At 40.0% G+C, this 13234-nt stretch overlaps 1 protein-coding gene across 9 annotated transcripts in view; it reads left to right on the top strand.

Moving 5' to 3' along the window:
* Positions 1-13234, top strand: part of FRRS1 (ferric chelate reductase 1) — a 29258-nt gene that overhangs the window by 15357 nt on the left and 667 nt on the right. For 6 of the 9 annotated variants that reach the window (XM_067300865.1, XM_067300868.1, XM_067300864.1 and 3 more), the window contains 13 exons: positions 254-449; positions 687-823; positions 1946-2040; positions 2713-2863; positions 3740-3919; positions 4867-4965; positions 5989-6136; positions 6686-6802; positions 7625-7740; positions 8023-8109; positions 9364-9461; positions 9655-9713; positions 11935-12078. In XM_067300865.1, coding sequence (XP_067156966.1) covers positions 254-449; positions 687-823; positions 1946-2040; positions 2713-2863; positions 3740-3919; positions 4867-4965; positions 5989-6136; positions 6686-6802; positions 7625-7740; positions 8023-8109; positions 9364-9461; positions 9655-9713; positions 11935-12078 — 1627 coding nt within the window. Of the gene's footprint in view, positions 1-253; positions 450-686; positions 824-1945; positions 2041-2712; positions 2864-3739; positions 3920-4866; positions 4966-5988; positions 6137-6685; positions 6803-7624; positions 7741-8022; positions 8110-9363; positions 9462-9654; positions 9714-11934; positions 12079-12467; positions 12718-13234 lie in introns of all 9 variants that reach the window. The other 3 variants (XR_010884859.1, XM_067300869.1, XM_067300870.1) reach the window with 3 other exon arrangements.

The following is a 13234-nucleotide window of genomic DNA, read 5'->3' on the forward strand; positions in this document are numbered from 1 at the left end:
ATACAGAACTTTGTATGTAAAAGGGGCTGAAATGCAATAGCTGTGAACATTCTTGCAAAGTCTGGCAGTTACCAGAAGCATATATTACTTGCATAGAGATACTGCAGCTGGGACTGGTGTCCTCTCTTGCGTATTTTTGTTTTGAATGTGGTTTTTAAATGTGAGTATTCAGCTAGCTCTTCTAAAGATGACTGGAGGTCTATAATATTGAAGTTGGCTGTATTTCATTGCCTGTGACTCTTATTTTATTCAGATGGAGCTGCCTGGCCTCGCTTTTGCTGTTTGGATGTTTATTTGCCTCTGTGGACCTCTGGATGGTTATCCAAATGGAAGAATAAGAGAAGTCTGCAGTAGCATGATGCCCCATCATGGTAGTTCTCCACAATTGTCACCTGAGCACATTATTACAGTAAATGGGACTGAATTTAAACCAGGGGACAAAATAGAAGGTACTGTGTCCATTGTAGCTGAAGAGATTCAATTGATTTGTTTTTCTTAGTCTGTCATAGAGCTGTTGTAGCATGTCTTTACTCAGGTAGCTATCTAAGCGGTTGAATCTTGTTCAGATGATTCCTATAGCAGCCATTCAGTACTTGTAAGATGGTGTTTCAGTGGTCAGTCTTGAAATCTTTCGTTCTTCCTCTGAAGAATTTTTAAACTTCCTTTTATTTTCCTTCTTGCTTCAGTTAATCTGTCTGGACCAGATTTTGAAGGATTTTTCATACAAGCCCGAGATGCAGAACACTTGGATAGCCCTGCAGTTGGTTCTTTTATATTAGCTGACCAGAGGCTTTCTCAGCTTCTGACGTGTGGCCATACAAAGGTACAGTATAGTGTCATAGGATGGGACATCAGGCATGACGGAGTTTGTAGTAGACTGCATCTGTAATGAGGTAGGACTAGGCTGCGTAATCTTTTTTTGAGCTCAGTAAGTTTCTCAAGAAGCTGGTATGAGCTGCAATACAGAGGCATGGCTCACTGCAGTATCATCGGACTGCAATATCATTACTTATATCTAGTATTATAAAGAGGAGGATGTGCTCCCTCTGCTCTATCAAGGACAGTTATCAATCACTTTCCATACTTGTTAAGGACCCAATATGAAGTAAATGCCTTAACTCGTGACAAGGAAAATTTAGGTTAGTTGTTGTGGAAAACAAACACTAGAATAGGCTATTATCCATAGTATTGCCCTGTCCATTCCTGTTAACGGAGTTGTCCTAGTACCAGGTTAGATCACCATCTTCAACATCTGTTTTTGATAAATTGATTCTGCCTCATGTGCAAGAGATGTGAACTCTGTCTAGATTTTCAGCAACCCATTTGAGCTTTATGAACATGTCTGGCATCATCTGAGCTGGTCTGAACAAATTTCTCAAATCTGCCTGGATGTGTGGTTGGTTGGTTGGTTTTTTCTCTCCACTTCTTCCACCACTTGTGCCCCCTCCACTGATAACTATGTCATGCAGCTAACTTTCTGACCCCAAGAATAATTTTAGTTTGCCTCCTTGGCCTCTGGCACACTAGTTTAGTTCTCTCTGTACAGTCATTCTGCGGCCACTTCATGCTTTTAGCATCAAGAAAAGGATCATTACCAAGCTGTTTCTCCATAAATACAGCAGGGACATCAACTAGTCTGGATTCTGTTTTTCATCCAAAATGCGCTTCTGTCTTAGTGGAATCAACTGGATTAAAGGACCTCTAGTTGTTCCTTTTATCCTTCAGGTTGGGTAGTTTGTATAAGTTTCAATGGTGGGCTTCAAGTTACTTACGACTGACTGGGGGAAAATGAATTGGGTGTCTCGTGCCAGTTAGACTGGGTCTGTGCGGTATAACAGTGCAATATCTGTTCAGGACTTATCTGCAGCCTGTACGATGACTGTATTAGCTAAAATCTCATTAGTGCATTTCTGCTGTGTAACTCTTGATATGTGTATGCTTTCAGAACTCAGCAGTCAGTCACACAAGTAAAGCAAAAAAGAAATACGTAAAAGTTTATTGGATTGCTCCTGGAAATGCACCAAAACACGTACAGTTTCTGTAAGTAAATCCAGTATTACTTCTAGTTTATTAACAGTACAGGTTTGCCTTATTTGTATTTTATGTCTGCTGCAAATATGGGCCAGCAACTGAGGAGCGTCTTCAGACCAAAAGCCTGAAGAGTTGGCACCTTTTGCTCACTTCAAACTCTGCATTAGTGTAGATACTTCTTAGCAAAGGCTTGGAGATGATCACTTTGATTTTTGGGGAGAGAGTAGAAGTGAATTACAAAACTGATTGCTTTTGTGTTTCTAGTTGACTGTTTACTTGTGCATATGAGCAAACATACAATGTTAATCTTTTTTCTTTGTTTTTTTAGTCTAAAAATGGTATGTATACCATCCCATTATACATTAGTTTTTTGGAACCAATGGGTAAAAGCTATGCAACTCAAGTGTAAAGCAAACAATTCCCTTTCCTGAGGTTGCAATTTGTGCCCCAGGGATAAGTCTGTTTCTTGTATTCAGAAGTCCATGTAGTGGGATATTTTAAAATTATTTTTCCATGGAGACTTCAAATATTTTTCCTACTTTAAATGGTAAAATGTTTCAGGGCCCCGCATAAAGGATGTGTGCGTGTTGTTTTTCTTATTTTAAATGAATAAATATGCTGTACAAACTATAAAGCTTTTTCCTTTCCTTCCTCTTCCCCCCCCCCCTTTTTTTCTTTAAGAGCCACAGTTGTGAAGAAATACAAGACTTTCTGGGTAAAGATTCCTGGTGCCATTGTTTCTCAGCCTAATGCACCATCCCCAACAACGCCCTTGCATACAACATCAGAGACTGTATCAACTTCACATCCAACTTCCTACTTAACAAAGCCAGTAAGTAATTATAAAGCTAAATAATGTCATCTTTAATGTTTGCCGTCAATGGGATTTAATTAGAATCCATTGATACAATCCAGGATTTTGTCTTTGTCTCTGGATAGGCAGAAAGAGAAAGATGATGGATGAGTAATTCATGTATTGGAGATTAAGCGCGTAGGCAGCTACTCTGTTGTATTACTTTAGTTGTGCAAACCTGTGTAGGCTAAACATTGTCATGTTTCACACAAATTAAGTCTCAAATGATCTATCAACCTTTGAATTGTCAGCTAAAAGTTATACATACCTGGGAAGAGACATGGAAAGTGCTCTAGTCATGTCTCCTAACTTCCTGTTTAGTAACTGCGTCCTCAAACTTCCTGTACAAGTTCATCTACATTACTGACTTCCATTACAGATTCTTAAATTTTAATGGATTGAGCAAGCATTGTTACTTGATGTCACAGTGTGACTTTTAATCCCCATAATGTCTCATTGCCTCTCAGTGGAATGGTTACTTTAAAAACAAAACAAAAGTCTTCTCCTCTTCCCTTTACCTCTTCCCCCATCCTACAGTTGATTTTTACCTCTCTAAAAAATTAAACTGAAGGAACTTTAAAGAAAGTTTTACTTTCTTTTCAAAACTATAATTCTGTTATGATGTTTTTAAAGTAAAAATTCAGCTTAAATAAAATACAATGTAAAGTTCACCATAGTTTCACTTACTACTCCTGAGGTAAGTGTAGAAATGGTGTAAGAGATTGGTATGTGGAGGTAGATGGGATTTCTTTGCTCTTCCTTGTATGCTTTCTTCAAGAACAGGGTAGAAAGGGAGGAGGAAGAGGGAAACATTCCTTATCTGATGATTTCTTGTTTGTTTGCTTAATTGCCTAGTTTAATGCATCAGGTTGTGGAAATACGAAGTTCTGCATTAGGAACCCTTCAAGCTGTGATCCTGAAAGTGCTTCCTGTTTTTTTCTATCCTTCCGACAAGAGAAGAGTTCAGTACTCATTGAAATGAGTGGTCCCGGTGAAGGATATTTAGCATTTGCACTGTCTCATGACCAGTGGATGGTGAGTGTCCCATTCTCCTTCTGTAGTCACTTTTGTGATTCCAGTAAAGTTAAATTTGAATGGTATTCTATCAAAGCATCCATGTGGAAAACCAAAATGTTGCTCTGTGTCATACAAAGTAGCCTCCCCTGTAGTGCTGAAGAAAGTACAGATGGCCTTTTATAGATGAATATACAGTTTAAGCTCAGGACTGACTTTTTTGTGGTAGAATTTCCCTGTGGATATCTGTCTTGGCAGAATCCAGCCTTCATAATTGGACAGTTGCAGACTGACTTGCAGATGGATGAGCCTTTCTTCGTTGCATAGCCAGGAAAACCCTGCCTGAACCCTGCCTCAGAAGCCATGTTGCAGGGTTTTTTGGAAACCACTTTTATTTCAGCATTGTTTGTATGGGAATTACTCTATCCGATCTTAAACTTTAGAGATCCTTTTCTCTAATCAGTGTTGAAGTGAAGGGACAATACTGTTGACAAATGCATAGCCTAAAGTAACAGCTGTGCAGAGGAAATGCTGTTTATGATCACATCCCTGGTGTGAGAACAGTTGTTTCTTAACACTTTTTTGTGCCTTTACAGCTATGAGACAAACAACTTCAGTCAAAAGAGCGTTGTTGGTTTATTTTTAATAATAACTTCAACCTCTGTCTTATTTGATTAATTTAATAAAATCTATAAATGATTAAAGAAATCTCTGATAATGTGGAAGAGACTCTGAGGAGAGGGAAAATTATAGTTTACCTTTGACTTAATATGTTCTCTCTAACACTGAAGTGTTTGAAAGGTGGTAAATAGTTTAATACAAGAATTCTCCCAGATCCTTTGTTAGTCCATTGACCAGAACTCCTTGCTTGCTGCATTGGTTAACTCAAAGTGCTTTTGGAGACCACCACTAGGGATTTTTATTGGGCTGTAAATATATGAATATATGTATATTTTTAAACTCTCCAGGGTGGTGATGATGCATATCTGTGTGTTAATGAGGACCACCAAGTTAGTGTAAGCACTGCCTACCTGAAGGGACGAAGTCCTCCTGTTTTGGATTCAGAGGTACATCTGAAAAAAACTAAAACTTTCATGAGTGTAGGTTTGAAGTGATCAGTGGTATGTTGCTTCTTTGTGCCTTTGTTTTACACAGCAACTAAATAGCAAGATGGATCCATAATTCTTCATGCTGAGAATGGTTGGGCTCTTTTTTTCCTTAAAAAAAAAAAATCTTTGGAAGTCTGTAAACCTCATTTTAAAAACAGTCATATAGTGGGAAGTTTATGCTATTGAATAACTCTGTGCATGTTATTACTGGTGTAGTAGTCTCCCTTTACTAGGGCTGAGCTTGGAATCTATATGCCTTTGCATTAAAGGTTGGAAGGGGGGGGGATAGTTATGTGCAGGAAAAATGTGTGATAATTGCTCCAACCTTATGTTGCTATGTTGATGTATTGGCATACTTTTTAAGTTAGTATGTAAAAGTGTTTTCCCTCATGTCACTCTTTCCAGTGATGCTTTTGTCTTTTGCAAGATTTATTTCTTTATTTTTAAACTAGTCACCCTCGATCCTGTTTGTCCTAGTGCAACAGAAGGGGCAGGAAAAATAAGTGTTGAAATTGTAAGTTGGAAATAACCTGCTTAACCAGGGTGCTCTAATACAGCAAAAGAGTGAGCTGGAACCTCAATAGTACATAATCTTGTTCAGAGCTACTGTTCTTACCATTGTGCTTTCTTGTGGTTTTGGTGGTTTTTTACCTTTCAGCTGCTTTCATAGAGCTGAACAGGTCTGTGGAGAATGACAGTCATAAGATTTTTATCTGCTATAAATACTTACCCTGTTTGGCTTTCAAGATTAAAGTATGTGGAGATCTGCCCCTGCTATTGTACTGTGATCATCTAGAAACAGATGGGAGCAAAAAGGACGTTTTGGCTATATGAGCATAAGAAAAGTTTTATCTCATGAGACTATTATGGGATGCTGGTTTTGCTTGTTAGATAGAAACAAGCCCAAACACTGTCTGTAAAGGTGATAATTCTGTTCACTTGTTTGAGAAGACTAAATGTTAAATGTCTGCTGTTTCACAGAATGCCCTTGAAGATGTGTCATGGAGGCTTGCAGATGGTGTTCTTCAGTGTTCTTTTAGAAGGAATATTCATCTTACTGCTTATAAAGGGAGGTTTAATCTGGATGCCAGCTACTACATCTTTCTGGCAGATGGGGAAGCTAGTGAAGGTAAACTTGCTTTGCATATGCTGCTTTTCTTTGAACAGCTCTAAACAAGAGCTACCTACCCTAAGGCAAGGTGTGGCTTAACTGAGAATTAGTATCTGAACTAAGGACTCTAGTTTCAAGTTTGAGTGAAGCACTTAGTCCAGTCATCTCTACTGACTGCCAGGATCATGGGTTTGCTTTTGGAGGTTCAAGTAGACTTATGTATGTGTTGCATGCCCACTTGATGCTAGGAACTGTTAACTAATTGAGAGAACTGACCACAACTTTTTAAAATGGAGAATTATTCTTCACACTGTGTGTGTAGTGGAGAAAGCTATTCTTAACAAGGCTGAGTTGCTTCTTGTACATTCTGCATATAAAACAGCTTAGGTAACATCTTAGGTTCAATTTTGATTCACAAAATATATATTATATGTCAGAAGTTTTGTTTGCATGATCATGCTCAGTGGTCCCAACAGAACTTGTATTCATAAATAAAGGAGTAGGTTTGTCTTAAAAGTGCAGTGATTTTCACCAGCCACAAATAAACCACTTTATATCACTGCTTAGGGGGACTAATATATAAACATAATCGTCAGCCTCTGATCACCAGTGGAATGTACAATATCACAGGCCTCCCAGAGGATATTGGAGGTTCCCGCTCTCCCCAACTTATCAAGGCTCATGGTAAGCTGCAACTTTTATCTTTCTACTTCCAGTTCTACATCTGCTGAGACTGGACATTTATGTTTTCCTCACTATTGCAGGGTAGGTATTTCCTCTGATCTTTCTGGCATATTCCTTAAACTTACTGTTAGCTAGCAAGGTCTGAGACTGTAAGAACAGAGTAAAGTTGTTAATTGTCAATTTTGCACTTCAAGAACAGAGTTATAATATTCTCTTTGTCCAGGAAATTGGGCTTATGTTTGCCTTTCCTCTTAAGTTGATAATTAAGACTTGTTTCTGTTTGCCACTCTCTGGTTTTGTTTTAGTTGTGTTATTGTAGCTGAATTCTATTTGAAATGAAAAACACCTCAGTTGGTAGTCTGGAGCCACTGAAGGTAATGAGGAATTTTTTTTCTTATGATACTGGATTTTGAGCCAAGCCCATGAGAGAATTATCACTTCTTCTTTATCAGTGAAAGCCTGTCACAAATGTAGTCTTTCATCCTCTCACTTGTCAGTTGGTAACAAAACTGCAACTCTCGCCTTATCCGCTGGTGGCACTGCAGTGCGTTAAATGCACAGTCATCAGGGCTGCTCTATTGCAGTGTGGGCATTTTCTAATTCTCTTTTGTATGGATGTTTCTGCCCTCTAACGAGATGAATGCTATAAAGTTGTCTGAATCAGGTGATAAAAACTTATCACTGGTAAATTCTGACCATATGCATACTACTTCAAAGAGTGTATAATGGTTTAGTCTGTATTCATACAGCTAAATTACTTGTGTTTACTTTGATCATGTTCCCTCTGCCCCTTCCTCTCCCCCCCCCCCCTTCCATTTTCAGGTACTCTAATGTTTGTTGCCTGGATTACTACAGTTAGCATTGGTGTTATTGTTGCACGATTCTTCAAACCTGTCTGGTCCCATTCATTCCTGTTTGGAAAGGAGATGTGGTTTCAGGTGGGCAAAATCTCCCCCAGCTAGCTGTATGTTCTAGCTCTCTTGTAAACAGAATTAGAACCTACTAGATCAAAGAAATAAGAGATCAACCTTAGTGTGTTGTTATCTTTCTTTAGTCTTTTAAGACTAAATAAGTGCAAATCAGAAGTTTAGTTACTTTACTAATAAAGACAAAGTCTAAAGAGACAATTAGGAATGTTTTTCTTTACAAATCTATTACTTGTATTTTAATACTCTATTGAGAAAGCTGCAGTGTTTCTAAAAGCAAACTTCACTTTCTAGGTGCATCGTATGCTTATGTTGACCACAGTAATGCTTACGAGTATCTCTTTTGTTTTGCCTTTTGTATACCGAGGAGGATGGAGCAAGGTAAGTGTGGGGCTTTTTTTTTTTTTTTCTTAATTTTTTTTAAACTTTCACTTGGTCCAGCCTTTAAATTTATGCTCACTGAAGTATGAGTAGTAGATCCGTTGTTGGCTTTAACATTTCCTTGGCATTAGCCATAATATATTACTCTGAAAGCTGTTTTGAAGCAGGCTGATTTCAAAACCTAGCAACACAAAAGAGGAATGTTGCTGCTTTTAGCTCTGCTTGAAAAACTTCAGTCAGTCATACTTTCCTTCCTTCCTCTTTTCTCCCAAATAAAGTCCTTTCTTGCAGTTTTTTATGAACTGAATCAGTCATCTTTCCAGTTTCTCAGAAAAACTGGATTTGGGAGGGGAATGAGACTTGGAGAGCTGGCTTATTAACTTGGTAGACCTCTTGCCTTCAATTCTCGTAAGAAAAGGTGTTATGAACCTGGACAACTGCATCCAGTGTTTAAGCTTAGGCTGGAATCCAGATAGAGATTGTTTACCTGTTGCTGTCCCTTGTGTTATATTTGGTGCAAGGTGATATCAGAAATTGGAAAACTATGAGAGGAATTTGCATTAAAGGCAGGAGGAGAATGTGGTCACAGGCATGAGCTGACAGCTAGGAGCTAGGAAAATTCAATAAAATGTTTAAGGTGGGATTAGAACACGTAGGGTGAGAGCAGAGACCGGTACTGGCAGGAGTTAAGAAATAGGCCTTTCCTGAAGAAGCAGGATTGAGGATGAAAAGCTCAGAGCAACAGCTGCTACAATCATATTACTATTTGCTGTTCAGCTGGTAGAATTTATCCATATAGCAAAAAGGCAGAACAAACCATGGGTAGGCTTATCGGCATCTTCTGTTGCCAAGGAGAACGCACTGCATCCAGCTGCAGGGCAGAACAAACTCTGGGTAGGCTTATCGGCATCTTCTGTTGCCAAGGAGAACGCACTGCATCCAGCTGCAGGGCAGAACAAACTCTGGGTAGGCTTATCGGCATCTTCTGTTGCCAAGGAGAACGCACTGCATCCAGCTGCAGGGCAGAACAAACCGTGGGTAGGCTTATCGGCATCTTCTGTTGCCAAGGAGAACGCACTGCATCCAGCTGCAGGGCAGGTTGTTATTGTGTCCTGTAGCTACTGCCAATATAAATACAATGCTGTTCCACCACTATAAAGTACTAATACAAGCTTAAGTAAACTCTACAACTTTTGGGTATTTTTCTGTATCCTGATATAGATATGATACTAAAGAAAAGTGTCATCTGTTTAGCAAGCAGGTTTTCATCCATATCTCGGCTGTGCTGTGATGGCCCTGGCAATTTTTCAACCTCTTATGGCAGGTTTCAGACCATCTCCACATGCACCAAGGTACTCAAAACTAACTGATTAAATTTAGACTTAAATTATAGCTTATTAAATCATAGGCACAAAATTTAAACATGCCCATTTTTATGAAAATTTCTTTTGTATTGTTATCTACTTTAGATGTACCTTTTCTTCAATCTGTGAAATCTTGTTTTCAAACTAAGTAATCAACAAAATGCTTTCCTTTGTGTTATAGGAGGCAATTGTTTAACTGGTTTCACTGGAGTACTGGTACAACAGCTAGAATACTGGCTGGTGAGTAGGAGTAATAGTTGTAACTCCCTTTTAAGTGATTTGAGGTGATTGTTTGTAATCTGGGTTGGTGCTCACCTAAAGTGCCTAGACCTGTTAGCATCATGGACATTCAGTTGAGTTCTAGCTCACACGATCTCAATGTGATCTCCTGTGGCATGAGACAGATTACTTCAATCTTCAAATCTAACTTAAAAAAAAAAAAAAAAAATCACAGAATCGCTGAGGTTGGAAGGGACCTCTGGAGATCATCTAGTCCAACCCCCCTGCTCAAGCAGGGTCACCTAGAGCACATTGCCCAGGATTGCGTCCAGGCAGGTTTTGAATATCTCCAGAGAAGGAGACTCTACAACCTCTCTGGGCAACCTGTTCCAGTGCTCTGTCACCCTCACAGTGAAAAAGTATTTCCTCATGTTCAGATGGAAGTGTCTGTGTTTCAGTTTGTGCCCGTTGCCTCACGTCCTGTCGCTGGGCACCACTGAAAAGAGTCTGGTCCCATCCTCTTGACACCCTCCCTTCAGATACTTGTACACGTTGATAAGATCTCCTCTCAGTCTTCTCTTCTCCAGGCTAAACAGGCCCAGCTCTCTCAGTCTTTCCTCATAAGAGAGATGCTCCAGTCCCCTAATCATCTTTGTAGCCCTTCGCTGGACTTGCTCCAGTAGTGCCACATCCCTCTTGTACTGGGGAGCCCAGAACTGGATGCAGTACTCCAGATGTGGCCTCACCAGGGCTGAGTAGAGGGAGAGAATCACCTCCCTCGACCTGCTGGCAACACTCTTCCTGATGCACCCCAGGATACCATTGGTCTTCTTGGCCACAAGGGCACATTGCTGCCTCATGCTTAACTTGGTGTCCACCAGCACTCCCAGGTCCTTTTCCGCAGAGCTGCTTTCCAGCAGGTCAACCCCCAACCTGTACTGGTGCATGGGGTTATTCCTCCCCAGGTGCAGGACCATGCACTTGCCTTTGTTGAACTTCATGAGGTTCCTCTCCGCCCACCTCTCCAGCCTGTCCAGGTCTCTCTGAATGGCAGCACAGCCCCCTGGTGTATCCGCCGCTCCTCCCAGTTTTGTATCGTCAGCAAACTTGCTGAGGGTGCACTCTATCCCTTCATCCAGGTCATTGATGAAGAAGTTGAACAAGACTGGACCCAGGACTGACCCCTGGGGGACACCGCTAGCTACAGGCCTCCAACTAGACTCTGTGCTGCTGATCACAACTCTCTGAGCTCTGCCATTCAGCCAGTTCTCAGTCCACCTCACTGTCCACTCATCTAGCCCACACTTCCTGAGCTTGTCTATGAGGATGTTCTGGGAGACAGTGTCAAAAGCCTTGCTGAAGTCAAGGTAGACGACATCCACTGCTCTCCCCTCATCTACCCAGCCAGTCATTCCATCATAGAAGGCTATCAGATTGGTTAGGCATGATTTCCCCTTAAATGGTTTAATTGCTTATGATCTGTGCATTACATATTAGACATGTTTGGCTAATGTTCACCCCTGTATATGCTTATTTCAAGTGAAGGTTCAAAAATATGTCTTACTCTCACCTCATGGCTTCCACCTCTTAACATGAACTATGGATATTCTCTCTCTTTTCTTGCTGGCCACCTTCTCTGTGGGTTTTAAGTGGCCAACAGGTGCAGCTTTAGGGGAACAAGTGGCTCAGTAACACCACAGACATTGCAGACAAATTTGGGGTAAATCTTTGCTACAAGGACCTGGGGTTTTTTTGTTTGTTTTCCTTTTGAATCTCTTTTTCCTCTTGGAGAATTTGAGGATATTGTTCTTACAGTGACATACCTCAATAATTCAAAGTTATTTAGTGGGAGAGGGGAAATTCACTCACAGAACCATAAGTTGGTTGTCTTTCTATTTTTGGAGACAAGCTTCCACAAGCAGCTTAAGCATATAAATTCAGGTGGCTGTGGTCCTGTTGACGTAGTCACAAATGCTAGTGTTGGTGTGACTGCGTAAGGGACTGATCAGGCTGAAAACTGTCTTGGCCTCTTCTTCCCTCCCTGCTTCCCATCTATTATCTTCCCTTCCTCCTCCCCACCCCCCCAGAGGAACTTTTAGCTGGATGGACACCTTCACCACACTCCCCATGCACCTGTAGGCAGTTTGCAGGAAATGTACTGCCAAAGGTGTTGAGAGTGTTGTCAATTGCCCTGGAGCAGCATCCTCAGTGTCTTTTTTATTATCTTGTTTTTACTGGCTAGTTGTGACTATGTTCTTGGGAATGGATCTACCAGCACTTGACCTACCAGACCCATGGGACACCTATACAATGATTGGTTTTGTAGCTTGGCATGTTGGGATTGATGTTCTTCTGGAAATACACAGCTACTGTCTCATACGTAAAGGTACAAACCCAGCAAAGCTCCTGTTAACTTGTCTGCTGAGGATTGTAAAATGCAAAAATATAACTTGAGTGGAATGAATTTCAAAAGATGTTTGCTGGCCTCTAACTTGCAAACTGAGGGGGATATCTCTCAAGTAATGATGTGATGGTTCTGTACGAAGTGGTATGGGAATAAATCATCTTTCAAGACCAAAGTGTTACAGGAAGACTTTTTATGCCATCTTAAACAGTGGCCTTTTTTCCTCAAATCACAGTACTTGGGGACAGATTGAATGTGTTTGTGTAATTATTTTCCAAGAATCTGTCATTTCTTGCCATGATCTGATCCTGGTTGGGTGGATAGAGCACAGATTAATTTATGCAGATTTAATATGCGTATTATTGTTACAGATTGCTGGTATGAATGACTTGTTGCATGAGTGAAATGATGCAGCTAAATGGTCAGAAACTTAAGCACAAACACTTGAAGCTCTGTGATTGAACAGGGGAACTAAGGTGAAATCCTGACTCCAATATGTCTAGTAAAGAGACTGATAGTAAAGGATCAGAATTTCATTGGAAATTCTTAGCCTTGCTGAAGGAGATCATCCTGCACATGTAAATGATCTATGTCTGGACACATCTGCAGAATTGAAGAAAGGTGATTAGTTAAGAGATTCTGTAAGGTGGCACGTGGAGAAGGAATGATTAGAAAAGTTGTGAATTTAAATTGAGCTGCACTAATGCTCTCCTAGAAAGAGGAATTAGCCTGAAATGTTTGAACAATGACTATTCTTATCTTGGCTAATTGAAAGTATTTCTTTATGAAATCTACTTATTTTAAAAGGAAAGGTTTTAGATCAAACAATGTCTTGTTCAACTCAAAACTCAGTGTTTTGATTATTTGCTCTAGCAAAAGAGGAGACAAAATATTTTGTCACTGCAGTGGCCAAAAATTATTATTATTATTTTGCTCAGCTCAAAAGCATTAATCACTTGTGCTATGAACATAATATAGGTCATGATAGGCCAAATGAGTTTCTTCCAAGTGCTGTTCAAAAACTGGTTTAAGATGTATTCTTTGTTGATTTGATGCTGTATAGGACCGAATTACTTAATTATAGAATCAAGAGTTCTGCAATATAAAACCAACTTCCTGTTAAGAGCAGAGCTAACTA

Source organism: Apteryx mantelli, chromosome 8 (assembly GCF_036417845.1).
Source record: "Apteryx mantelli isolate bAptMan1 chromosome 8, bAptMan1.hap1, whole genome shotgun sequence".
NCBI classification, from domain to species: domain Eukaryota; kingdom Metazoa; phylum Chordata; class Aves; order Apterygiformes; family Apterygidae; genus Apteryx; species Apteryx mantelli.